At 42.2% G+C, this 26,239-nt stretch overlaps 1 protein-coding gene across 8 annotated transcripts in view; it reads right to left on the reverse strand.

Moving 5' to 3' along the window:
* Positions 1-639: 639 nt before the first annotated feature.
* Positions 640-26,239, reverse strand: part of ENTPD6 (ectonucleoside triphosphate diphosphohydrolase 6) — a 40,963-nt gene continuing 15,363 nt past the window's right edge. For 6 of the 8 annotated variants that reach the window (XM_044428888.1, XM_044428887.1, XM_044428886.1 and 3 more), the window contains 7 exons: positions 24,972-25,051; positions 22,503-22,567; positions 20,630-20,731; positions 18,424-18,564; positions 16,477-16,533; positions 16,178-16,290; positions 14,280-15,088 (listed from right to left, as the gene is read on the reverse strand). In XM_044428888.1, coding sequence (XP_044284823.1) covers positions 15,005-15,088; positions 16,178-16,290; positions 16,477-16,533; positions 18,424-18,564; positions 20,630-20,731; positions 22,503-22,567; positions 24,972-25,051 — 642 coding nt within the window. In that variant the 3' untranslated portion in view covers positions 14,280-15,004. Of the gene's footprint in view, positions 1,131-14,279; positions 15,089-16,177; positions 16,291-16,476; positions 16,534-18,423; positions 18,565-20,629; positions 20,732-22,502; positions 22,568-24,971; positions 25,052-26,239 lie in introns of those variants that run through there. The other 2 variants (XR_006414593.1, XR_006414594.1) reach the window with 2 other exon arrangements.

The following is a 26,239-nucleotide window of genomic DNA, read 5'->3' on the forward strand; positions in this document are numbered from 1 at the left end:
CTTTCAACCTATTAGAATAGAGAAAAGGGTGCATAAAAATGAGGAAACCATCACATGATTGGTGGTTTGAGGCAAGGAGCATGGCCCTTGGGAAATCCCAGAGGGCAGGATTCGGAGCCTAGGCAGGATGGATCTGGACCACCTTCCTGAGCTTGACACTCCTGCACCAGATAAACAAGGTGGGGTAATGATTAGAGCAGCCTCCCCCAGCCAGGTGCCCTCCAGGTATGTTAAGACTACCGGCTGGTGTCCCCCAGGCAGCATACACTGGCAGGAAGCATGCTGGGAGTTGTAGTCCTAGAGTTCTGGAGGGCACCAAGTTGGAGAAGATTGCATCACAGTGTTGGACTAAGACTAGGGAGACCCTAGTTCTGATCCTCAGTCAGGCAAATTCTTAGTTTAGCCTACTGCACAGAGCTGGTGTGAGGATGACACTTGTGAAGAGCATTGAGCTCTTTGGTGGGCTTTCAATTCGATGATAAACCAATAAGAAGGGATTTGACAGCCTGGGGGCCAATGTGTGAAAGTCTCTGAGACAGTTCTTAGTGAACTTGCCTGATATGTTCATAGACTGATAAGATGGAGGTGTCCCATTAATGTTTTTTTTTTAAACTCCATGGTCAGGCCAGAAAGCCCTGAAAAACATTCCTTTTCTGATCTGTCTAAAATATAGTGTATCTAATGTGTGGAGCCACTCCCAAGTCATCACGCCTAGAATTCCAGCCTTAGTAACGGAATGGTTTTCATGTATAGATAGCCGACAGAGACCAGTGCTTAAAAGGTACAGCGATTCCACAGACATCTGCTAACTGTCAAAATGTTCAGGGTGGATCAAGTCTGTTTACTTCAGAACTGATTCAGTCAGTGTAAACAGATTTCTTCCTCAGTCCGCCACTGAGGCTTTCCATGCTTACCTAGTTGCTTTTCCTTCTGAGGCGGCCTCTCCCTGCAAACACCTGGCAAACGTTACCCAGCAGATCCTGCTGTCCGCCCATCCCTTGGGGGTGTGGATCAGATGAGAGAAGAAAGTCTGCTCCACAGGTGTTCCCACTGAGGTCCCAGGTTTTACTCAAGATTAAAAAAATAACTTCTAGGCCCGTGATGGAGAATGTCTGGGATGTTCTTCATCACTACAGGATACAAGGGCATGGGGCTCATTAGGTGATTGAAAAATATGCCTAAAATTCACACATTTATATCCTCCTGCGTATGTTGGGATTCTTCTAATTATGCAGAAGCAACTCTCTTATTTTTCTGTGGTCACTTTGCATAGGCTGCTTCCACCAAAGTTCACCAACAGGGGAAACGACGATGGAACGTAGCAGCATGCAGGACTCCAATTCAGCCTGCAAGCCAACCTTTCAGAAGCTGTCAGATGTTTTCATTCATTCCCTTGTTCCTTTGATTAAAATCCCTTGGATTTTTTGACCTTTACTGTTTTCTTTCTTTTCCTTCCCTTGCATTACTGCAAACCTTGGAATTTCTCCTGCATACAGTGAATGCTTGCCTCTTGTTTCACAGTGCCCTCTTTTGGGTCTAATTCTGCCGGAGCTCACCAGCAGTTTTCTCTTAGAAATTGTGATGATGTGAAGAAATGAGCTATCAGTGAATCTATGTGATGGAAAGGAAACTACTTTTCTGAATTTAGGTGCTTTCAGACTCTTTATGTGCCCCCAAGAAATGGCATTACATTTTCCTACTGTCAAACAGCCAAAGATCTCTGGGCAGTTCAGTGCAATTCACAACCCTTCTGCCTCTGGCCCAGCATGTGTATCTCACATTAGAGCAAAAGCAAAGCTCTCACAAGGCGAGTGGAGACAAAGAGGCCTCCCAGCTAATTAGCAAAGGCAAATCCCTTAAGTACAAAGTGTTCCACAGCGGACAGTGGGAAAGCCCCAGCTGCACTCATGGTGCGGAGCCTCTGGAACATTTCCTACGTGTCCTGAATGGACCAGGAAGCAAAGTGCCAGCCCAATAATCCCCATTAGTGCAAACAGACACACGTGGCTACAATTATCTCTGTACCTCTATGAGAGACAGAGGTTGGCTGTAGGGGGCAAAGAATGGAAAATTCCATCGATCCACTCCTCCTGTGGCTTGTCCTTGGGCATGAGGCAAGACGAAGTAGAGAGGTGGACCATGACTGATGGGACCCAGCAACATCCTTGAAATGTCCCCAAAGACTGGCAGAAAATTAACTGTGTTCGGTGGCACCTTAAAGTCTAGCCCATTTATTACAGTATAAGCATTCATGGACCAAAGCCCACTTTTGTCAAATGCACAGTGCAGCCAGAGGCAGTGACGGATGTGAACATGAATTTTAATGAAAGAGTGGCGCAGGTGTGGTGGGGAAAACCATTTTGCCAGGCAAAGTACAAGAGTAAATTGAATGCACTTAACGGCTTTGTTTCCTATTTTCCTGTTTGACAGTTTGTTTGAAAAGCACTGAGCCACCAGAAATTCCTCTCAAGTGTGCTTGATATGTAGTTTCCATCTTTGGGGGGTGGGTGGGAATTAAAGAAAGGCCTTAAGGTATCACCAAATATGATTATTTGTTGTTGATTTCCTGGCTCTGCAGAGCTGAGAGAAAGCCTACTTTGGCCTCTGCCATTGGCCATGGGACCCACAGGCACTGGGGAGTTAGGGCATCATGCCAAGCAGGAGAGTTACCTGGGCCCATCCATCAGCCAGAGAAGCAGTCATATGAAGACTGCTTCCCCTGTTCTTGCCCAAAGAACAGATTCAGCTCAAAATGCCAGTCCCTCGGGACTGCAGAGCTGAAGAGCAGCATACTCTGGTCCCATGGAATAGTCCCAGGAAGGACTGTTCATAGAATCATAGAATAGTAGAGTTGGAAGGGGCCATGAAGGCCATCTAGTCCAACCCCCTGCTGCTGCAGGACACCAAGTTATGGGTGCATTATGAACAAGCATTTTGGGGTGGTGGCTACATTATCAACCTTGAGAATTATTTAACCAAAAGGCAAAATCAGAATGAATTAATTTCCCTACCCCTAAGCATCCATTTTAATATAGCGGTTTTCCTGAATGAAAGAACCACAGTAATCCATTAAAGATCTTGCGACTAGTGGAATAGCAAACAAGCCTCACAGACACCTGCCTCTCATGATGATGCCTTGCAGTGGTGTGCCCAGGACTGCAAGGCTAAAACCTGTCCCTGACCCTCTCTTTTCATCCCGAGAACAGGAATGAGAGCATCAGAAGCAAGCTCCATTTATTCCCCTGCAGCAAGGTGGCGCATGCATCCTTCTGTAAAGCAGCATTGCTCTGCCCTATTTTCTCCCCAAAATAACTCATGGTGGTTGCTCATCTTGGCTCTCTCTACAGCTCCATGGAATTGGGAGAGGAGCAATATCTATCTGCTAGTAGACTTTTTACTTCTTCTGAAAAGTGTAATAACTAAGGTACTTCCAGAGCCAGTAGACATTGCTTTGAATCTGTATCTAGCAGTGACATTTTCATTTTTTTTATCTACAGTAGGTTCAGAAGCCTGGATATTTATCTTAAAAGTCCCCCACCAGCCCCAATGCTAAGGTCCTAACAAAAAATTGGCTCCCTGAATTTACTGCAGACATGAAAAAGCTGCTAGAAACATGCTTATTTTGGCCTGGGAGGCTTTTTATTCTACAATTATAATCCCTCATTTACATAATTTAATTGAAGATGGGGTATTCAGATGCTATTTTCAACTTATTTATTTATTTAAAACATTTCTATGCCGCCCCCATCGCAACAAAGCCTTGGGGCGGCTCACTATATATATACATTTAAAACCCCCCGGTGCATTCTCGGCTAATTTAAAATCCTAATAAATACAATAAAGTAGCAATTAAAATAAGTTTTAAATAAAAAGGTCTTAGCCTGGTGCTGAAAAACAAATAACGACGGCACCAGGCGGACCTCTCTGGGGAGCTCATTCCATAGATGGGGTGCCACCGCAGAGAAAGCCCTCCTCCGGGTACTCACCCTCCTAATATCATTCACAGAGGGTTCCCGGAGAAGGGCATCCGTTGCTGATCTCAAGGGGTGGGAGGGCATATATGGGCGCAAGCGTTCCTTTAGATATCCAGGTCCCAAGCCGTTTAGGGCTTTATAGGTCATAACCAACACCTTGAAATGGGCCCGGACTTCAATCGGGAGCCAGTGGAGCTGATGGAGAACTGGGGTTATATGAGAACAACGCCCGGTCCCCGTCAGCAACCTGGCAGCTCTATTCTGCACCAATTGAAGTATCCGGACCGTCTTCAAGGGTAGCCCCACGTAGAGCGCATTACAGAAATCTAATCAGGAAGTTACCAGCGCGTGTGTCACTGTCGCCAGGCAGTCATTCTCCAGGAAGGGACGCAGCTGATGTATCAGCCGAAGCTGAAGGAAGGCGCTCCTCGCCACCGCCGTCACCTGAGCTTCTAGAGACAGCTCAGGGTCGAGGAGCACTCCCAAGCTGCGAACCCTGTCCCTCAGAGGGCGTGCAACCCCATTTAGGACAAGGCCCAAGTCCCCCATCCCGAGGCCCGAGCCACCCACCAACAGGACCTCCGTCTTGTCTGGATTGAGCTTCAGTTTATTGGCCCTCATCCAGCGCATTACCTCGGCCAGGCACCGGTTCAGCACAGCCACTGCCTCACCTGGATTGGTGGAAAATGAGAGGTAGAGCTGGGTATCATCAGCGTACTGATGATTCCGCAGCCCACACCTCCTGATGACCTCTCCCAGTGGTTTCATGTAGGTGTTAAATAGCAAAGGGGACAAAATGGACCCCTGCTGAACTCCATGGCATAACTGCCATGGCGCAGGGCCATAGTCCCCCAGCACCACCTTCTGAAATCGGCCGTTGAGATAGGAGCGGAACCACCACCACGCAGTGCCTCCAACTCCCAATCCCGCTAGCCTATTCAGAAGGATACCATGGTCGATGGTATCGAAAGCCACTGAGAGGTCCAGGAGAACTAACAGGGACGCACTCCCCGTCTCTCTCCCTGCACAGGTCATCGTACAGGGCAACCAAGGCAGATTCAGTGCCATACCCGGGTCTGAAGCCAGACTGAAATGGGTCCAGATAATCAGTTTCATCCAAGAGTGCTTGGAGTTGTCCCGCCACCACCCACTCTAGCACCTTGCCCAGAAACAGGATGTTGGCCACCGGTCTATAACTGGTGGCCACTTCTGGATCCAGGGATGCCTTCTTTAGGGCTGGCCGGACTACTGCCTCCTTTAAAGGTGCAGGTACCCGGCCGTCTTTTAAAGAGGAGTTGCCCACCTCCAGGATCCAGGTCCTAATCCCGTCCTTGGCTTTCTTAAGTAGCCAAGATGGGCATGAGTCTAGTAAGCAAGTGGTAGGACATACTTGTCCAAGCACCTTGTCCACATCATCAGGCCGCAACAACTGAAATTCATCCATTAATTGTGGACTCAACGGCATCGATGGCGTCTCCCCAGTAGAATGTGGTTCAATAGCAGAGTCAAGCTCGTGGCGAATCTGAGCGATTTTCTCCCTGAAATGCTTGGCAAAGTCGTCACAGCAGGCCTTCGAGGGTGGTACAAGATCTTTCTTCGGGCCCAGATGTATCAGACCCTGCACCACCCAAAAGAGCTCCGCCGGACGGCATTGTGAGGAGGCAATGGAAACAGAGAAGAATTTCTTCTTTGCCATCCTCACCGCCACAGCATAGGCCCGATAATAGGCTCTTAAGTGTGTTCGGTCAGAATCACCCCGTGATCTCCTCCATCTACACTCTAGACGTCTCCCAACCTGCTTCATCGCCCGTAATTCAGGTGTATACCAAGGAGATGAATGGGCTCTGCCAGGTGGGAGAGGATGCTCAGGAGCGATCGTGTCAATAGCCCTGGTCATCTCCTCATTCCACAGTTCAACCAGGGCATCGACAGGATCACCAGCCTTGTCAACCGGAAAATCCCCCAGAGCTTCCAGGAATCCATCAGGATCCATCCGGCTCCGGGGGCGGACCAATACAATCGGGTCTGCACCCTTGCAGAGGGAAAGGCCACTCTCGAGCTCAAACCTTATGAGGAAGTGATCTGACCATGACAAGGGCGTCAAGCTCAAATTCCTCACCCTCAGATCACCCTCTTCCTGCCCCGTCAAGAAAACCAGGTCCAGAGTGTGTCCACGTTCATGGGTCAGGCCAATGACGTGTTGAGACAGCCCCATGGCCGCCATGGAGGCCATGAAGTCCTGAGCCACCCCGGTTAGAACCGTCTCGGCATGGAGATTGAAGTCCCCCAGAAGCACCATCCTGGGAGTCTTCAACACCAAGTCCGAGACGATCTCCGTCAGCTCAGGCAGGGAGTCTGTTGGGCAGAAGGATGCACGGTACACCAACAGAATCCCCAATCTGTCTCGGTCACCCAACACCAAGTGGAGGCACTCCAGCCCTGGCCTTGAGAGGACAGAGAGCCCCACAAGGGAAATAGAAGCTCGATAAACCAGAGCGACCCCCCCTCCCCTCCCCTCCAGGCATGGTCAGTGCTGGACCAGGTACCTGGGCGGGCACAATTGTGAGAGGGAAGCATTCCCCCCCCCCACTCGCCCAGATCTCTGTGATGCACGCCAGGTTGGCCCTCTCATCCATGATCAAATCATGGATGAGTGATGCCTTATTTTGGACCGACCTGGCATTAAGCAGCAGCACCGACAGGCCCAGAGGGCAGTTGACAAGTCTACTTGGAACCCACCGGCTGGGGGAATAACCAGAACACCTGTTCCTTCTTCTTCTATGCTGACCCGTTAGACCCCCATCGCCATAACGCCCATTGCCCATCACCACCCCGATGGTGGCAGCCCCGCGCTCCCCAGGGACTTGTAACCCTTCCTTGTTTTCCACCACTTCCTTTTCCTTTTCATAAAAAGCCCATTGAGGAGGAAAAGATCAAATAACAGCACAGGGATGGGTGTTGCACAGTTAGGGAAGGAAAACAAGCTATTTTCCCCACCAGCTGTCCACTATCTTATTTCCATAACCACTTATGCAGGCAAGGTGGACAGTAGGAGTGGCTTCCAAAGCACTCCACAAGCCATGGCTTATTCTAGGGTTCTGGGCTAATTTAGAAGCCACCCCCACCAGCAATCCTCACTGTGCTGACATGACAGTTTATGCCCAGTACAGGTAAAAACAGAAATGAAGTGGCATGAGGCTGGCATACACAGTATGGGGGAAAGAAGCCTCCTGATAGTGTGAATCTAGCCAATATCTTTCACAATATTGTGTGAATCTAGCCAATATCTTTTGATTGGTAATGTTAAAAGCCTTCCATTTGAAAGCACCCTAAGAATGCCTTGTCATAGCATTCTGAACCTCTAGCTAAATAAGCAACATATTTTGGGGTAGGCATCAAGTGGAACTAAGCACTTCGATTTCTTTGGAGTTTACACATATGCAACTGACTCATGCAGCCTGGCAGTGAACTTATTTGGGAGCTAGTCCCACTGACCTCAGTATGACTTCCACATAAAGAAGTACAGAGCCTTAAAAGTGTAAACTTCAGTTGGACTGTGTCCTTCATTTTTCCTTCTTATATAGCTAATACTAGGCAAGAACCATCCTTAAATCATACTGAGAGCAAACCAACTGAAACCCTTTAGTCATGGCTAGCAAATCCCATAGCTTCCAATGGGTCTGTTTTCAGTATGAATTTAAAAACAGGCATGCTGGGTCAGGCCAAGCACCCATCTAGTCCAGCATTCTGTTCACACAATGGCCATCCATCCATAGCACCCTGAAATAGGTACAATGTACATGGGCTTATTGCCTCTGATCCTGGAGGTAATACATAGCCATCATGACATTAAGAATAGCCACATCCTCAGTGAATGTCTACCTCCTTTTAAAGCCATCCAAAATTGGTGGCTATCACTACATCTGAGGGAAGTTAATTCCACTAGAAGTCTGAATTTCCACCTTTCAACAATTCCAATCAAAATAGCATTCTTGACACTAATAGGAACAATTTTATGGTGAATCATGGCAGCTAATTTTCTGTATCCCTTTAGAAATCCCATTTCACACCACCAGTGAAATTTATCCATGCCTACTTGGTGTGCCTTCATAGCATATGATTTAAGTAAAAGTAGTTAGATGGGGGAAATGGCGAAATCCCCTCCAAGCTTTTGTGGACAGACCCTCGTTGCGAGATTGTGACTCACAGGATCCCACAAGCGGGATACAGGTGCAACAACACCTTCTTGTACAAGTAGTTCCCCAGCAACTGGTTTACACTGGCATACTGCCTCTGATGCCAGATGTACAGCTAATCCTCAGGACCAGTAGCCTTTGATAGGCTGCTGCTTCTTCAATCCTCCTTTAAAGCCATCCAAACTGGCAGCCATTATTGCATCTCCTGGAAGCCGATTCCACTGCTTAGCTCTTTCCTGTGTAAGCAGTACTTCCTGTTATCTGTCTTGACTCTCCCACCAATCAGCCTCATGGGATGACCCAAAGTTCTAGTAGTATAAGAATCAGAGAAATGTGCATCTTTCTATCCACTTTGTCCTCCTGTCCATGACTACAGTTGGATTCAGCCCATTATGTTTTACTCTACTTTCCCCAAATAAAATGTTTTCTGTAAACTCTGCCAGGTTATGTTTAAAAGCACTGGCCAAGGAGCATGCCTTATCCAAATATGTAATTAACAATATTTATATGACTCCAAATAATAAAGACCTCAGAATAACTTGCACTAACATTTTCAAATACTATAATATACCATGAAATTAAATTATAATTTGGCATAACTACTTTAGCAGCAGAGAGTTTTAAAATTACTATTTTGGGAAATGCAGAATTTAGAAGTAGCTGGGGCCAGATGTCACAGGCTTGGGGTCTGATCTAGTCTGGCCAAAATACCTGCCACTCAGAGATGCCCAGTTAACAAAACAGGACTACTTGGAATGTAGGCACTTTCATTCTATAGGGCTCTTATCTAGTATAGTGGCTTTATTTTTTTCCCTTTCAGGAATATGATGTCCAAGCAGGTAGTATCTTAAACATTAGTTAATAACCAACCAAGTAAATCTTTATAATGAAGTCCTGTCATTCTGTCAATCCTGCTATCTTGTTCCGTATCTCCAGCCTCAAGTAAATTGTGTTTTTAAACAATAGGTGGATGTCCTGGATATCCGGGTAACCTATTTTTCAAGGCAATTCCTGTCTTTCCCCATTCTCAGCTATTTGACTTAACCTTTGGTCTGTCAGAATCCCTTCAGCTGAGTCATCCCATTTTCCTTTTTTAAATAATAAGCAGATCACTGGTCATTTTATAACCCTGGGAACATCAGTTAAAAATCAAACCAAGGCAGTTTTACAGCATGCCTCTATCTAATCCCTTGCCATCTAATCCTAGGTATGTTTACTTGAAATAAGTCCTACAGGACTCAGTAGGAATCATGAATTCATCAGTGTAGATGGGACTGACAATGGCATGGGTATTTTAAGGGTGTAATGGGAGCTCTGCTAGACTGAAGTGAAGTGCTAGACTGTTTAAGAGGGATGCAGAACCTAAGGCCTGGAGGAAGCAAATCCAGGCTCCCAGGATTCCCCAGAAGGCAACACTCCATTCCCCATGCCCCACCCACTTCCTCCGATCACAGTTCATCTGGCAGTTTCCCAGCTTTTGTGCGAAATAAATTAGTGTTTCACATACTAAGGACACTTTGAATGGGAAGTTTCTATGCTGTGTAAGGCACAATCAAGTGTGTGTGTGTGTGTGTGTGTGTGTGTGTGTGTGTGTAAGGAAGAGGGAGCATTTGATTTGTCAGAGATGACATGGTCTTGCATCCTGCTCATCTATGAACTTTGCTGCATGGCCTTGGACAAGTTTCTCTCACTTTCCCTCACCCTAATTGAGGAAAACTTCATAGATAGTTTCCTGTGGAAATGTAGGATTCAATTTATATACTTCCTTCTGTCGAATCATTCAGGGCAGTTCAGAGTTTAAAATCATGGCAAATAATTTAATTAGAAACAATATAAAATGGAAAAAAGCAGCAGAAAAAATAAGCAGATTAAAATTCCACGGCCACTGCATGAATGAGTTCTGAGAGTGGAAAGAACCAAATGGCAGATGGACCCAGCCAAGCTAATGGAAGGGATTTCACTCCTATTCTCCTTCTGTTGCAGCCAGGTAAAAGTTAATCCAAATGGTCAATATAACATGATTTACCTCCATACACAAGCATAAATCCTTCCTAAAATAAAACAGTAGCAATTTCTAGTACTAGTAAAACTAATAGTACTAGTAATATTAGTAAATAATTCCTGAATATCCAAAATGCATTGATGTACATGCTACTTTAAATGGGCAAGCCAATGACAATCAAATTCTAGAAGAGCTTTGACATCTGATCTGTCTTCCCACATAAAGGTTAATGCCTGCAAGATGACATTCTGTCAAGTATACTGGCTTGTAGTCCAGATTCTTCAAAACTATGAGATGAAGTGCTCTAGTAAAGACACATGAATATGGTACTGGGTGCATTAAATCACTAGATGATCTTTGCCTTTCTCCACATTCTGTCTTCAATGCCCTCTATGCAGTACACCAGTAGAACTGTAATGCTACCATGTTGGCTCTGTTTCCACCTTGGAGTCAAACTACATGCAATACTAAAGGCATCATTAGGAACCATGACAGTTTTTAAGCAATAGCTGACCACAGTTAGCTGGGGGAGAGATCTAAATAAAATGAGTAAAATTGTCCCCCGTGCCTATTAGCAAAACACTCACCAGTGACACCAATGGGAGCTTCATTTTCAACAGGAACATGGCAAAGGAGGAAAGACTTAAGCTTCCTTCTTTGCATGCTACACGCCTAACAAATTTGCCCCCACCACCCCAATGCTTATCAATGTGTGCATTTTTATGAACTGGCATGGTTCTTAATGACACATACAGCACCACATGTGGTTTAAGACTTAGCCAAGATTTATATAATCCTTGCTCAGTGTAACAATGCTACATTCATTTATTGAAAAGGAAGGCAATGGTCTTGGAAGTCCAAGAACACCATTTAAAATAAAGTCTTCCTTGGTAGCCCCAGAAATCTTGTAAACATATAAACTCACTGTAAAATTTACATGTGCATAATGCTGCATATTTAAGTACTAGTTTAAATTATGAACAAAATAATTGTAAGTGCAATACAGACTGTTACTACCAAAACCTTCTAACTGCCTCTTATGAGACAGATAGTTGCTCACAATAAACTATTAAGCAGCTTTTCTCTTTGGGTAGGAGAAGCAAAAACTGGCCTAGTCCAAGAAAGGACCAAGTTTATGCACTACCAGTCTTTTCGAGTGGTACAAGGCCTGGTTCGCCCGGGTCCTAAGGAAGATCTGATGCCACCCTCAAAGGCCCGCTGTGACGACTTTGCCAGGCATTTCAGGGAGAAAATCGCTCAGATTCATCACGAGCTGGACTCCACTAATGAATCAGAGGTCTCTGGGGAGACGCCAATGCTACCGTCTGGTCCAAAATTATTGGAGGAATTTCAATTATTGCGGCCCGATGATGTGGACAAGGTGCTTGGACGAGTACGTCCCACCACTTGCCTATTGGATCCTTGCCCGTCTTGGTTAATAAATAACTCCAAGCACGGGATTGGGACCTGGATCTTAGAAGTGGTTAACGCTTCTCTGAAGGAGGGTCGAGTGCCTGCCCCTTTAAAGGAGGCGGTAATACGACCGGTCCTGAAGAAAGCGTCACTGGATCCAGAGATGGCCACTAACTATAGACCTGTGGCCAACATCCCGTTTCTGGGCAAGGTGTTGGAGCGAGTGGTGGCGGGACAACTCCAAGCACTCTTGGATGAAACTGATTATCTGGATCCTTTTCAGTCCGGCTTCAGACCCGGTTACAGTACTGAATCTGCCTTGGTCGCCCTGTACGATGACCTGTGCAGGGAGAAGGACAGGGGGACTGCATCCCTGTTGGTTCTTCTGGACCTCTCGGCGGCTTTCGATACCATCGACCATGGTATCCTTCTGGATAGGCTAGCAGGATTGGGGGTTGGAGGCACTGCTTTGCAGTGGTTCTGCTCCTATCTCAACGGTCGATTCCAGAAGGTAGTGCTGGGGGACCATGTCTCTGCGCCATGGCAGCTATGCCATGGGGTACCACAGGGCTCCATTCTATCCCCTCTGCTATTTAACATCTATATGAAACCGCTGGGAGAGGTCATCAGGAGGTGTGGGCTGCGGAATCATCAATACGCTGATGATACCCAGCTCTACCTCTCGTTTTCCACTAATCCAGGTGAGGCAGTGGCTGTGCTGAACCGGTGCTTGGCCGAGGTAATGGAATGGATGAGGGCCAATAAAATGAAACTCAACTCAGACAAGACGGAGGACCTGTTGGTTGGCGGATCGGGCTTCGGAGAGGGTGGATTTGACCTGGTCCTGAATGGTGCAACACTCCCTCTTAGGGACAAAGTCCGCAGCTTAGGAGTACTCCTCGACCCGGAGCTTTCTTTGAAAGCTCAGGTGACAGCGGTGGCAAGGAGCGCCTTCTTTCAGCTTCGGCTGATTAATCAGCTGCGCCCCTACCTAGAGTACGACTGCCTGGTGACGGTGACACACGCGCTGGTGACTTCCCGCCTAGACTTCTGTAACGCGCTTTACGTGGGGCTTCCCCTGAAGGCGGTCCGAACACTTCAATTGGTGCAAAATAGAGCTGCCAGGTTGCTGACGGGGACGGGGCGTTATGCTCACATGACTCCAGTCCTCCGTCAGCTTCACTGGCTTCCCATTGAAGCCCGGGCCCAATTCAAGGTGTTGATTATGACCTATAAAGCCCTAAACGGCTTGGGTCCTGGCTACCTGAACGAGCGCTTACGTCCGTATATGCCCGACCGCCCCTTGAGATCTGCGGGAGAGTCCCTTCTCCGGGAACCCTCCATGAAAGAAATTAGGAGAGTAAGTACTCGGAGGAGGGCTTTCTCTGCGGTGGCGCCCAACCTATGGAATTCACTCCCCAAAGAGGTCCGCCTGGCACCATCGTTACTGGTTTTTCGGCGCCAGGTAAAGACCTTTTTATTTAAACATCATTTTAATTGTTAAAATATATGATCTGGCCAGGGCAACTTTCTTCTTCCTTATATTATTTATTTACTTATTTTATACTGATAATTTTAATTTTATATTATTATGTTCGTAACTCAGTGTATTTTTTGTATTTTTGTATTTAATGGTAATTTATTATGTTCTATTGTATTTCAATGTATTTTATTGTGTTGTAAGCTGCCCTGAGGCTTCGGCAAGGGGCGGCATAGAAATGTTATAATAATAATAATAATAATAATAATAATAATAATAATAAATAATAATAATAATAATAATAATAATAATAATAATAAAGGAAATCCACACAAAAGAAGAATTTGATGGTAGATAGAATTCTGATGATCATCTCCACAAACATTTTGGTGGTGGCTGACGAATACATTCCCATGAGAGGTCTGCTCATCACAGCCCAGTGGGCCAACTCTGAAATCCAATTTGGCTATGCTGTGCCCAAAAGGCAGTGGTTCTTTGATCATGTTTGGATACTGGATTATAGCAAGATATTATAGCTATTTATTCTTTGTAAATTGCTAACCCCAAGTTGGAAAGAATTTATCATACTGTTCAGACATAAGGCTGGAAAATGAGGAGGAGGGAACATAAATCACCCTAGCATTGAGAAAATTAAGCATTCATTGGGATTAGCAAGTGGAAATTGGGTACTAGTGTCAGAAATGGATTCTCAGCTCTTTGCCTTGACTAGACAGGCCTAACCTGGATGCAACTATTTTGTTTAAGATTTAAATTCCACAATGAGTACCCAGTGGTCACTGCTTTACATTATGAGGCTGTGAAACAGCAAGGCACAATGGTCTACATTCTAAAGTTAGTGAGGAATCCAGAATTAACACAACCAATAACATCCTGAACTGAGAGCCTACAGCGGGGTTATTACATTCTAGGAGAGAATTTCCCCCTTTAATTATAAAGGTCAACCTGATTCCCACAAGATTATTTAATTTGGCTTCCTAATGCCAAAAATTTCAAACTTAGTCACAGGATCTCAACATCTTTTGGAAAGGACATCTGCCATGTTGAGATGCTTGGCCCAACCACCTTCTTGAATCATTGAGGCCATACTGATGGGGACTTTTGCAGAAGATCAGCACACAATCTTCCTATACTTTCAGGCAGATGTTTAGTGACATTCAGGTCCTGTTAGCTCCTCAGAAGAAACTTAAGTCAGACCCATTGGAATGACTCCATTTAATTTCAGCTTATGGAACAGGATTTTAAAACACCTTTATCACCTCCAAAGTAAGCCAGTGCACCAATGTTGCCAGGCTTAGGAGGACAGAAAAGTCATCTTTCAAAAACAATTCTCAGTATGTGCTATGGTAGTAAGAGTTTGTCCAAGCAAAGCATTTTTTTAAGATGGATACAATAAGTTAGTCTTGAAACTTTAAAAAAAATCAAAGCAAATCCCCCATCACAAAAAAGCAACAAAAAGTTGCACTTCTTACTAACAGCAGCAAGGGCAAATGGCTTGTCTGAGGATAATGAGCTTTTCTCATAGAGACCATAAGACAAACTGGAAAACGTGAACTTCTCATCCTCAATCACAGGATAGTTTTTACATGTATCCAGTTTGACCTCAGATATGCTGCCCAAGACGTGATATTAGATGACATGGCCTATTCTTTTCCAGAACGATAGCCACAAGATTTTGAGCAATACTTTAAAAAGAGTTTGTGATCTCATGGAGGGTAATGGTTTCCTAAGCTTTCAAATCTAATCCATCAGAATTCACTGCTGAAAGTGGCCTGAGCTCTGGACACACATAAAAAGAGCTCTTACAATCATACTCTATTAGAAGCAGTAGGACTTGGAGTAGTTTCCTGATCAGGTTTGCACCCACTTAAGATTTGACAATGCTGCAATGTCACGTCTTCCAGGCTCCCAAAAGTCCATATTATAGATTGTGAAATGAATCTATATAGTGAAGGATCGCTCCCAGAGCCCAGCTGGTTTCAATGTTGTTGATTTTTCGGGCAAGCTAGAATGAAAAGTGGAGAAGGATTAATGGAAATGGAGATAACTCCTTGGGCTGCTAACACACACACACACGAGGGAGAGAATTTCTCAATACTTCATGAGCAGCAGCTGTTATGTACAAACTGGCTCCTCAGGTGATATGAGAGCTCCATATATGATATTGTTGGATCCAGTGTGGCTCATGCATACATACAAATCAACACTTGATGTTGTACTTATATGATGAACATTCATGAGAGAAGTAGACCTCTAAGTAATGTATGTAACCAGGGCCACAGAGACTCTCTTTTCTCATAATCACTATGCATCATGGAAGAATTTAGATCGCTCAGGTTCCCATCTTTCATAAAAGGGTAGGGGGAGGGGGTGCAAGGAAAAGAGCAGGAAAGAGTTATTCTTCATGGCTGCATTGTCTGTCTTGTGTAGATTTACAGAATAGAAACTGTCAATGAAGTGTTCCAAACAAGTTGTGTTTTAAAATTAGAGTCCTCATTTTGTAAATAATATTCTGATCTGTAGTTTAAGAGCTTTAGAACAGTAGAGCTGGACTCTTCTGGACACAGTTTGCAGCATCCTGTCTGTCTCTTTGCTTATATCTCCCCTTCATTATTTTCCTGTAATCCATGGTGGGCAACATGTGGAGCTTACAGTCCCTGTTCCACCCTTCCGTAGGCCCTCGCTGTGGCACAAAAATAGCCACATTAGTGCTACATGGAGGAGGAGTGAGACCTTTGGAGGGCTTACAGGGGGAAAAGGGCACCCAGGCCCCTCAAACTTGCCCACCTCTTCTCTAACTCAAGCCCTTGCTATAAGCTTTGAAAAGATAAAGGGGCTATGAAAGAAGAAACCAGAATACTTGCAAAGTATGTTGTTGTTGTGTGCCATCAAGGTGTAGCCTACTTATCATGACCCTTGAATGAAAGCCTTTCAAAGTGTCCTTTTTTGACAGCCCTGCTCTGCTCTTGTAGACTCAGTGCTATGTACCACTCTTTAAAAGTTGCTGAATTGAGTGGACATTCTTGGAGCAAGATCTGGATGCTTTTAAAGCTCAATACCTTCAATACTAAAGACAGTATTTAAGAATTATTACCTTAAACATGTGGCTCTTTGGAAAGCCTAGTTCTTCCAATAGCAAACTGATATAAGTAAGATCCATGCAGAGGAAAGGATGTTCTCCTTGCTGTACCTCCATGGTTTTACACACTTTGGGTGACAAAAAAAGCAAAAGGAAGATGTTGAAAGCAGATTATATTCTTAAGACAGCAATTTCCAAAAGCCATTTGACTTACTTAACAGAAGCAAGACGCCCTCTGCTGGGCTATAGCTTCATATACATCTCTTTATGATGCTTTTGTAGCAAAAGTGCAAACAGGAGAAAAAATGGCTTACCATTCTTTGCGGCAGTTTCAAAGTCACTGACTGCTAGGGTCCCTCCTTTTTCATTATCTAGAGAGAGAGAAAAGGGTTCCAAGCGTTGAAAGCAGAGAATGGGAGAACAACACCGGTGCAACCAAGTAAATGACTGATAGCAGACCATGCTGCTAGCATTTTGGTGCCAGGCATAGGCTCACCTTTCCAATGGCTATTTTAATAATGGATTTTAATGGCTATCTGGTTTTAAAATTGACCCCATGTTTGGTTTTAGTCAATTTTAGTTTAAATTGTTTTATTTGATACTTTATATTATACTTTAATTTTGATATATTATCTTTTATATTTGCATTATATTAATATGCTTTGAATATTTAATGTTATTGATTTTAGAATGTTGTATTTTTATTATATGGTGAACCATGCAGAGAGCCCAGATATGGGCTATTGTACTGGCATATAAATCTATTACATAATAAATACATAAATAAAGATTAATTTGAGTAACTCTATGCATTTAAAGTAAATGCATTCAGCTTGGTACTTACTGAGGAGTCAGTCACAATCCTGAGTTTCAGACTGCAGGTGGGGGCTCACATGAGAATGCTCCTCCATGCAAAATAACTAGAAAACTAGCATGTCAGGAGGAGGGCTAGGCTAGAAATGTTTCCAACTATCTACATGGAGGACCATTTCATCTTTTGAGTCTTTAACTGTAATCTGAGAAGGTACATTTGTTGTAAGTGAGGTGCAGCAGGTGTAGGGGATGTTGTCAGTATTCCTTGCTACTGCTGAGAGGAGTTTTTGTGTTATGTCGCTGAACAGCTGTTAGTCTACAGGTGATTTGTCTCCCACTTAGCATAGATCTTGTGCTGCAGAGCTCAGCCAGGAGAGATGTAGCTTCCTGAAGAAGATGGGCTTTTCTCCTCATTCTCACACTAGTCCTGCATGCATTGGCTGTGGGGGTGTAAAGTATTGAATCACAGCATAACTACCTGGATGCATCACTGCATATGCTCCTAAGAATGACAGAGGGAAAGCAGCAATGCTTTCTTTGTAGTAATATAACAAGAACTGCAAGGAGGTCAACATAAAAGCATACACACATATGGGTCTCACTGGCATCTCTGACAAAGTCTTCAGGCACAGGTCAAAAGAGTTACTTGAAGAATTCAGGAAACTTAACAATTTTTGGTATGGGGAAAATCAGTTTATAGCACTGACTTTTAGAGATGGAAAGAATCAGTAGATGCACGAGACCAATACTTTGCATGAAAGGCAAGATATTCCATATTCATTCTTAGTGAATCAGATAGTACAGTCCAAGTAAACAGTGACAAACTCCAGTTTTAGTCAGTTTCAGCAAATCCTATGAAGGCCTGTACCTTAAACAGTGCCTTAAATAATAATGCATTTGGCTCTTAATCTTTCATGGGTCAATGAAGTCTGCTTGAGGTACACAAGTGTGTTCTACTCAGCTGACAGACAGAGGTGCAGAAAGGAGAAGGAAAGGTTTATGTTACTACAAAGGGAAGCCAAAGGTCTCAGCAGTGTAAGATATAAGATATGCACAGAATCAGATGTAGAAGAGGACCAGTGGTCAGACTGCAATGACCCAATCCAAGTGGTAATTAACTGACAAAGCAAGATGAATATGAACACTAGATAGTTTTTCTTTCAAGGGGAAACTATTTTCTGTAACAAGCTAGTAACTTCCTATTTCTTTTTATTCCACTGTGACTGATATGAAATTAATTTTTGCTGAACAGTTTCATGATAGAAGTATACCACTTCTCAAGCATTTTTAAAATAAAGAAGGATTTGTAGGCCTGGTCAAAATTATTGAAGTAACTGCAGGCTATCATTTCTGTCCATTAAACCCAACCTGGAAAGATATGGGACCTGTACAGTGAGTCACCTTTATGCTACTAATGCAGTCTTACAATAAGTAAGAAGCAGGCTTACCTATTAAACCAGCATCCACAGCCAAATCATAATAGTAGGAAAAAGCATAAAAATCTATGTCCTTTACTTCTTCTGTCCTGTGAACCTTCTTGGCAAGTATTTTTGCAATTTCCTCAAAACATGCTTCAAAGAGAGGCTTTCCTAAAAGATGTTTAAAAAATCCATCCACAATAATTCAGTATTGATGAAACTCAAGAATGTGAGACTTATTTTCTGAGAGTACATGTTTAGCAAACAGTTTCAGATTAGTTATAATGACATCTGGTAGGCCATGGTAATATAGCCATATTATCTGACAGAAGCATAAAAGCGCCTTATTGTGTAATCTCAATGAGCAGCAAACAGTAACCCCAGACTCATCTGCCTCCTTTCATTGCTCACCCCCATCCACACCCCAAATCACACTGGGGAAATTATGAAGCCTTTGGACAGTTTTTTGGGTGGTGCAGGGCTATAATAGTGAGGAGAGAGTGGAAAAGTCTTGCAGGAGTATCCTTACTCTCATACATCTCTGGATCCTGCCCAATGAAAAGAGGTTTCCACAATCTTTATGAGTGAATTCCTGGTTTTTACACACAAAACCTCTTAATCACTATAACCGTGAGCTGAATTTTCATGTCATTTCAAACTGTTAAATAAGTTGAAATGTAATTTTAGACAATCATATGGATTATCAGCTATATTTCAGATAAATCAGAATGCTTGTGATTGAATAATAATAATAATAATAATAATAATAATAATAATAATGATAATAGAACAGCCATGAATGGAACTGTGTAAGTTCAGTACAGAAGAGATAAATCTACGACATCACACCTTTGGAAGAAGAATAAATTACTAAAATACTAAAAGAATACTAAAAATATTGTATTAAAATCAATTTAATAATACTGCTACATGTAGAATCCAAATACAATTAAAAGCTACTCAGGAATAAAAACATAGTATATACAGTGTCTGCTTCTGGGAAGGTTGTACATGCTCTGTGAGTTTAAAAAAAGGTTCTTTAGCAAAAATTCAAGCTTATCCAGCCTGCACAAATCATGCAAATTTGCATTATCTTTGTTTTACATAATTTGTTCTGTTTCTGCTAGTAACTTACATTATTCATTATATTTATAGCCTGACCTTCAACTACCATTCAACATTCCCAGTTTAAAGATTATGACTATCAGGAGTAAGCAGTCTTTAGAATCAGATTTGGAAAAAGTCCAACATGCTCTGAGTGCAGGAATCTGGTGTAAACCATCACTGACAGGAGGGACTCTACACGCTGTTTGCATGCTACCGATGATGAAGAGCCTACCACTTCCTTGAGGAGTTCGCACCACTGTCTAATTGCTCAGATTATTAGAAGTTCTTCATGATATTCAACCAAAGTAACTGTTCCAGGACCAAGCCTGTCATTTCATCTTCTACAGTCCTGGATGATCTGAAATCATGCTGCAGCTCTGATCTGTGTAACTACCCACGAGCAACTTGAAAAATGCGATCATGTTCCCCCTCAGTCTCCTCTTACAGAGGCTAAACTTACCCAATTTTTTCAATGTTTCCTCACAGAGCTTAGTTTTAATAGCCTTGGAAGATATTAACAAATCCCTTCCCAGTGCTGAAATATAGTAAAATAGGCACCAAGTGAGACTGCCAGGAGAGGGCATTTCATAGATGGGACACCACCATCAAAATGGCTCTTATCTCAATTGCTTCACCCTGATTGTCTTCTTCTGTATAAATCTGCCCATGTGGTGTGATCTATGTCTGGGGCTATTTTGAGTCCTCCTGCTGCTGGAAATAAGACAACTGGAAAAGAACTATGTAGGGAGGGTGCTGAAGCTTCTCCCACATTGAAAGCTCTTATTCAGAAGCTCTCTACTTCACATAAGTGAAGCTGCTATTTTCAGGCACTTTTCTTGGCACATATTTTTAATCTCTATAATGACAAGAAATGTGCTGTTATGAAGACAGAAAACCAAGATTCTTGCAAAGTTCAATTATGCACTCATTACTGCATCCTGCACATGTGCTGAATGTTGCATGCATACAGTTCTGGCTACGAGAAGAGGATATATGAAATTGTTTTATTTCTGTAACGAAGATTCATTGCCACTTGCAAAAATAAGGTCCACTTGTTAACCATACTGTTGAAAGGAATACTAATATTAAGTACGTATTACTAAATGAAGAAGTGATCAGTTTACTATACCTGCCTTCTGCCCTTTAATTTTGTACATTATCTTGGCATGTTCCCATTCTCCTTGGAAATCAGGTGAAAAGCAAGGACTTGTTAGCACTTCACCTTCTTTCACTGTAATAGAAAAAATGTTAGGGTCTATTTCTTTTTAGGAATTTCTTCTGTGGAAAGATTTTTAGAAGAATAATGAGATTGTATGTTTTAAGTTTATAAGGGAACCATTCTGTTTGTGAAATGTATACTTTTTTTTCAAATAAGAGATGCCACAGCTATTAGCCAGGCTATTATGGCCATGTGGCTATGTGCTACCTCTTTTACCAGAGCTGGCATGCCTGCATATACCAACTGCTGAGGAGCTTGGGCAGGTAGAGGACTTGCATCCATCCTGCATGAGGGATCCCGTGGGCAGCTGGTTTTACACTGTGTGTATGAATTGCTGGACTAGATAAACCTTTGGTCTGATCCAGCAATGGCTTTTCTTATGCTCTTATGATCTCATTAATAAGAAAAGATTATGTAGCTAAGAGGTCCAACAGCAACTGATTAAATAACAAAGTATAAAAAATTCTCAGAGAAGTGCAAAGTAATGAACCTATGAACTATCAAAAGGAATGGGAAAAGAATCTCAGCAGTGGTGTTGGCTAGAAGAAAATGTAAATATTTATTGCAGCCATTTTGGAAGAGAACTTGAAGAAGACAGTGCATCAATGGTATTTGATACTGCATAAATTAAAGATGATTTACAAGTTATCCCAAGATAATTGTTGGAGATATGGAAAACCTCATGCAGAGTATATGCATGTATTTTGTGATCAAGTTAAATATTTTAGACAGTTAGTCTTGTATTATAATGAATAGATTACAGGCTACAATATTCTGAAGGAACCACTAAGGAATCACAGTCCTATCAAGATACTCATCCCTCAGAACTTAGAGGATTATGATTACCCTGTGCAGGCTGGGAAGAGTGTGCAGGTTAAGATTGCGTCCAATCTCCTCTGCCTGGAAAAACATTTAAACATCTGATTTCAGCTGACTAGGTGTCGTTCCTTGAAACACAAGTGGAGGCTGAGGCCCCACAGAATGCCTCCTATTGTAAGTAAACCACTTTTTCAAGGTTATATTTGCAACCTTGGAGAAGCAGCTGGTGTGGTTCTTTCCATGCCAACTATGAAGATGTGGGGAAGGTGCTCTTCCCAACTATGACCTCAGAGTCAGTTTCCAAGGCTAGACCTAAGACTTTGAAAAATCCTATGGCCATCTAGTGACCATAGGATTGTGCTATAAGAGTATTATTAAATTATTTGGAAGGATACATTGATATAGGTAGTACTGAGATTATTATAGACTTATGAGCAGTGCCTAAAATGACAACTGGAAAAAGAAAGTGGCAGCATCTCTCTCAGATTGGCCCTAGAGGATTTCAGATGCAGCTATAATGTACAAACATGCATATTCTTTTCAGGACTATAAAAAACAAATGTATGAAAGTAAATTAGCAAAGTGGCCTTTTTATAAGTTTATAAAATTATGCAATCTTACACATTATTTGCACTGGTATAGTGAACACATTTTCTGTATAGTTCCTTTGTTTTGTTTATAAAGTTATAGTGACATGATTTGTTCTAATACAGTACATTTACAGAAATGTATTTATATATATTCTGGTTATTTGTTTGTAATTGCTTCAGTGCCATTTTACAATGTGCATTCCTTAAATATATTAAATACTTAAAAGAATCACACACACTGTCAAATGTGATATACACAAAACACACACAACTTTTTTCTAAAAAATCAATTAATAAACTTTTTTATTTCATTTAAAAACAAAAAGCCAATCCAAAATCTTCAAAGTATAACTCAGATTTCATATAATACTTACAGGCTTGTCCATTAACTCCTCCTAAAATTTCCAATCTTGCTGACATTAATCCAAGTCCTAAATAACTAGAGAGGTAAATAAATGCAAGTTCAAAATACTATTCTGGTACTGAAACTGAATTCAGCTTTACTGTTTATTACTATCTTTTAAGCATGCACTATCAAAAGTGGAAAAGTTGCTTTGCATAAGGAACCTAGTATTATAGGAAAGAGGAGACTCTTCCGGATTTGGCAGGAAGCACTGAAAGCGTTGCGAGATTTGGCCTATAGGATCACTTATAGTGAGACACGACTGAACAGCTGAACAACAACTGAAAGTCCAAATTTCCAACTTGGAATATCTCTCACCAAACTAGCACTCTTGACACTTACAGGAACAATTTTATGCTGAATCAATGGGAGCTAAGTTTCTATATCTCTTCAGAAACACCATTTCACAACACCAGAGACATGTATCCTGACAAGCTTTCATAGCATATAATTTACATACTATGATTAGATGGAGCAAATGATGAAATATCCTCTATGCTATTGTGGACAGACTCTCTTCCCAATTGTCACCCTATATCATGTTTACATGATAAAGCAGCATGAAATAGGCCTTTGGAAGTAAAATACAAACGTTGTGTTTGTTTTCTATAATAAAGAAAAAAGAAATGTGCTTGTTGGCACCACAAGACTAACAATTAAGAAGCCCTTTTTAACAAAATGGCATAAACTTTGTAGGTGTTAGCCTACCTTTTCAGATGGTCAGCCTTAGCATCGGACAAAATAAATTGTCTTCTACAAATGTATATACTATTTTGTAATGTAAAAAAATCTTACGCTTTAGTCCCATAGTGTCAACAAATATATTTCTTTCTCCTGAGGTAAACAGCAATACTCTTAAAAAGAGGATCAGTCTACCCATAACATCTAGAGATGCCTCAGTTCCTGAGAAGAGGAGAAAGTTGAGAAGAAACCTTCCCCAACATCACATCTGTAGGCATAAATGCAATCATGAGACCAGGCTGAGACTCCCCCTAAGCTTTTTTCCCCTTCTGCAAGTAAACAGAGCTAGAGACACGCGTACATGTATGTGTGTGAGAGCGAGAAATATCTCACACACAGAATGCACATTCATGCACACACACAGATAAGGGGGAGCAGTTCTATCTTTTCTGCGATTGGCACCCACCTGGAGCCAATTTGTGGTGGTGTCACAAGTTTTTTTAAAAAATGCTAAATATGCCTTTGGAGCCCCAAAAGTTGGAGGACAGCATTTGGGAGCACAATCTTTTGCATAAGCTTTGAAATGCTTTTGATTATTTCTGGCTACTCTTGAAAGAGAATAATACAGGACTAGAAAAACACAAAAAGCTATGAAATGTATTCCATACATTTCTGAGCACCAGGGACCTCTGTAATTTGCCCTCCTGGTTTGTAAAAAGCAGTCTGAAAAGCCTGACCTAGGACTGCCCAGTCCTAGCCAGGTTGTTAACAATAATTCAGGGGAAGAGTGAAATTGCTTTAGACTACCGTATGCCCACTTTGATTAAAAACATAGTGCAAGTCCAGTTGCTAGATTAAGCTTTTCAGAATGAGGAAACAGATATGCAGCATCTGTTTGTCTGTGTGGGTGCTTATGGAGTTTGGGAAACCTACATGTTTCCTAAATGATGCCAGTTGGATCAAGATAACAGTGTCAGAGGAGGGAAAGGAAAACACAGATATCATGGACATTTTTGTGAGATGTCTGTCTCAACATAGCTGTCATACTTCTCTCAGGGGTCTTATATCATGCTTCCCATGATATCATGATCTTGCTCCCGTCCCAGATATAATTTTTAACTTTTCCTTTTTATTAACCCAAACTTTGACAAAACACTGTTACAAAAGCCATTCCTACATTCCATGTTTTATTCTCTCTCAGCTAGCATACAATTTACCATTTTTGTTCCTTCATTTCCTCCTTTTTAGATTAACTTGATTTGCAAACAACAATCCACAGTGTTTTCAAACCCTGGGTTGCTGGGAATGAATTAGGAATAAATGTGCATGATGGGTTTTGCCACCTGACTGCTTCTGCTGCAACCAGGCAGAGCAACTGTGATATGCAAACTGGATATTCTAGATTGTTGTGGAAATAGAACCCAGAGTTGCAACCCAACATTAAATGGGGCATCTCTGAATTGTTTAGCTCCACGTAGCTACAGCAGGAGAAATTGGGTGGAAGAACCAGTACACTTGCTTGTTCTCTCTTGAAAAAACAAACAAACAACCCCTGGATTATTGTAACTGCATTTGGGGATTTGATTTTTATATATCAGCTAGTGCATTTAAAATGGTTTTTAAGGTAATAAATTCTGATTACAACTTAATCATTATGGACTGGTTAATCAATTAAACATCATAATTAAAATATAATTATTGTATTTTAAAATGTACTCCCTACCCCACCTTATGGGATAAGCTCCTTCTCATGACTAACCTGTATGAATACAATTGGTATGTGGTGTTAAACAACTGAAATGAAGTGATGAAGTCGTCAGATGAGCCCTCCAGAATGTTCTGTAAAGAGAAAGGAAGAACACTTCTTGACTATGCAGTGCAGAGAAAAGCAAAATAACATAGCAAATGTTGTTGGAAGCTGCCAGCAGTGCTGGGCTGAAGCATTCTGAATTTTTTTGAACTGCATACATATTTTCATATTGTTATGCAACATGATCAGTATAAAAAAACTAAGTAGAAAAAAAACAAACAACCGTGAGCATTCCATCAGTTTAAAAGGGGGAAAAGATGTGTACATTTCTTTTACAGTGCATATTGGGAATCCTACTGAAATCCCAATTCCTTTTCATGGCATTTTCATTTCAAATAAATGAGGAAGAATAGCTCATACATGTTTAGAAATTACACTTGATTCTAAAATACCCAAACATGCATTACACTTTCCTCTTATTCCTCCTCCAAGCTCCTTTTAATGTGCAAAATTATTTCCCTTCATTCTTCCCATTTTATCCTCACAGCAAGCTTCTGAAGGCTCTCCCACACTAAAGACATTAAAAAAGAAACTGGACAGCCATCTGAATGGGATGGTATAAATTGAGGGGGTTGGGCCTGATGACCTTCATGGTCACTTCCGATTGAAAAAATAGCACTTACAGTATTTGCACAACATACGCCATGGTGAACCATATTGTACCTGATGCACAAATGCATACACCAACACAGGGCCAATATACAGTATCTCCAGCAGAGCTGGCTAATTACAGTTCAAGGGTGTATCTACTGCATATTCACAACAAAAGCAGAGGGTTGTATTTATGCCACAACCCCCCTAAAGGAAACACCTCACATTTGCTTGTAAATACATTTCAGTGTATAAAGTTCTTAACCTAAAACTCACTTAGGGAAAACCAGCAGGGCTCCCTCTGATCCTCCCCTGACATACCCCCTTTATACTGTAACTCCCCCAACATGCCAGATCTTTCCTGAGGGTCCCCTGATCTTCAGAAGAAGCTGAAGGGACAAATGGGGCTGCAGTGGGAAAGGAGGATAGGAAGTTCCCCTTGCTCAAGTACACTGGATACAAACCGGCATTTTTAATTCGACTTGATAAGAATTGGAAGGTATGTCATCTCTTGTATTTTACTGCAAACTCACAAATACATCTTCCTACCTTACATAGGAAGACTTCACCACAGCAAGAAATAAATAAAAGCAACAGTGTGAGCTTCACTTCTGTGTCATGTGATG

The sequence above is a fragment of the Varanus komodoensis genome, unplaced genomic scaffold (genome assembly GCF_004798865.1).
Source record: "Varanus komodoensis strain SLA01 unplaced genomic scaffold, ASM479886v1 scaffold2, whole genome shotgun sequence".
NCBI classification, from domain to species: domain Eukaryota; kingdom Metazoa; phylum Chordata; class Lepidosauria; order Squamata; family Varanidae; genus Varanus; species Varanus komodoensis.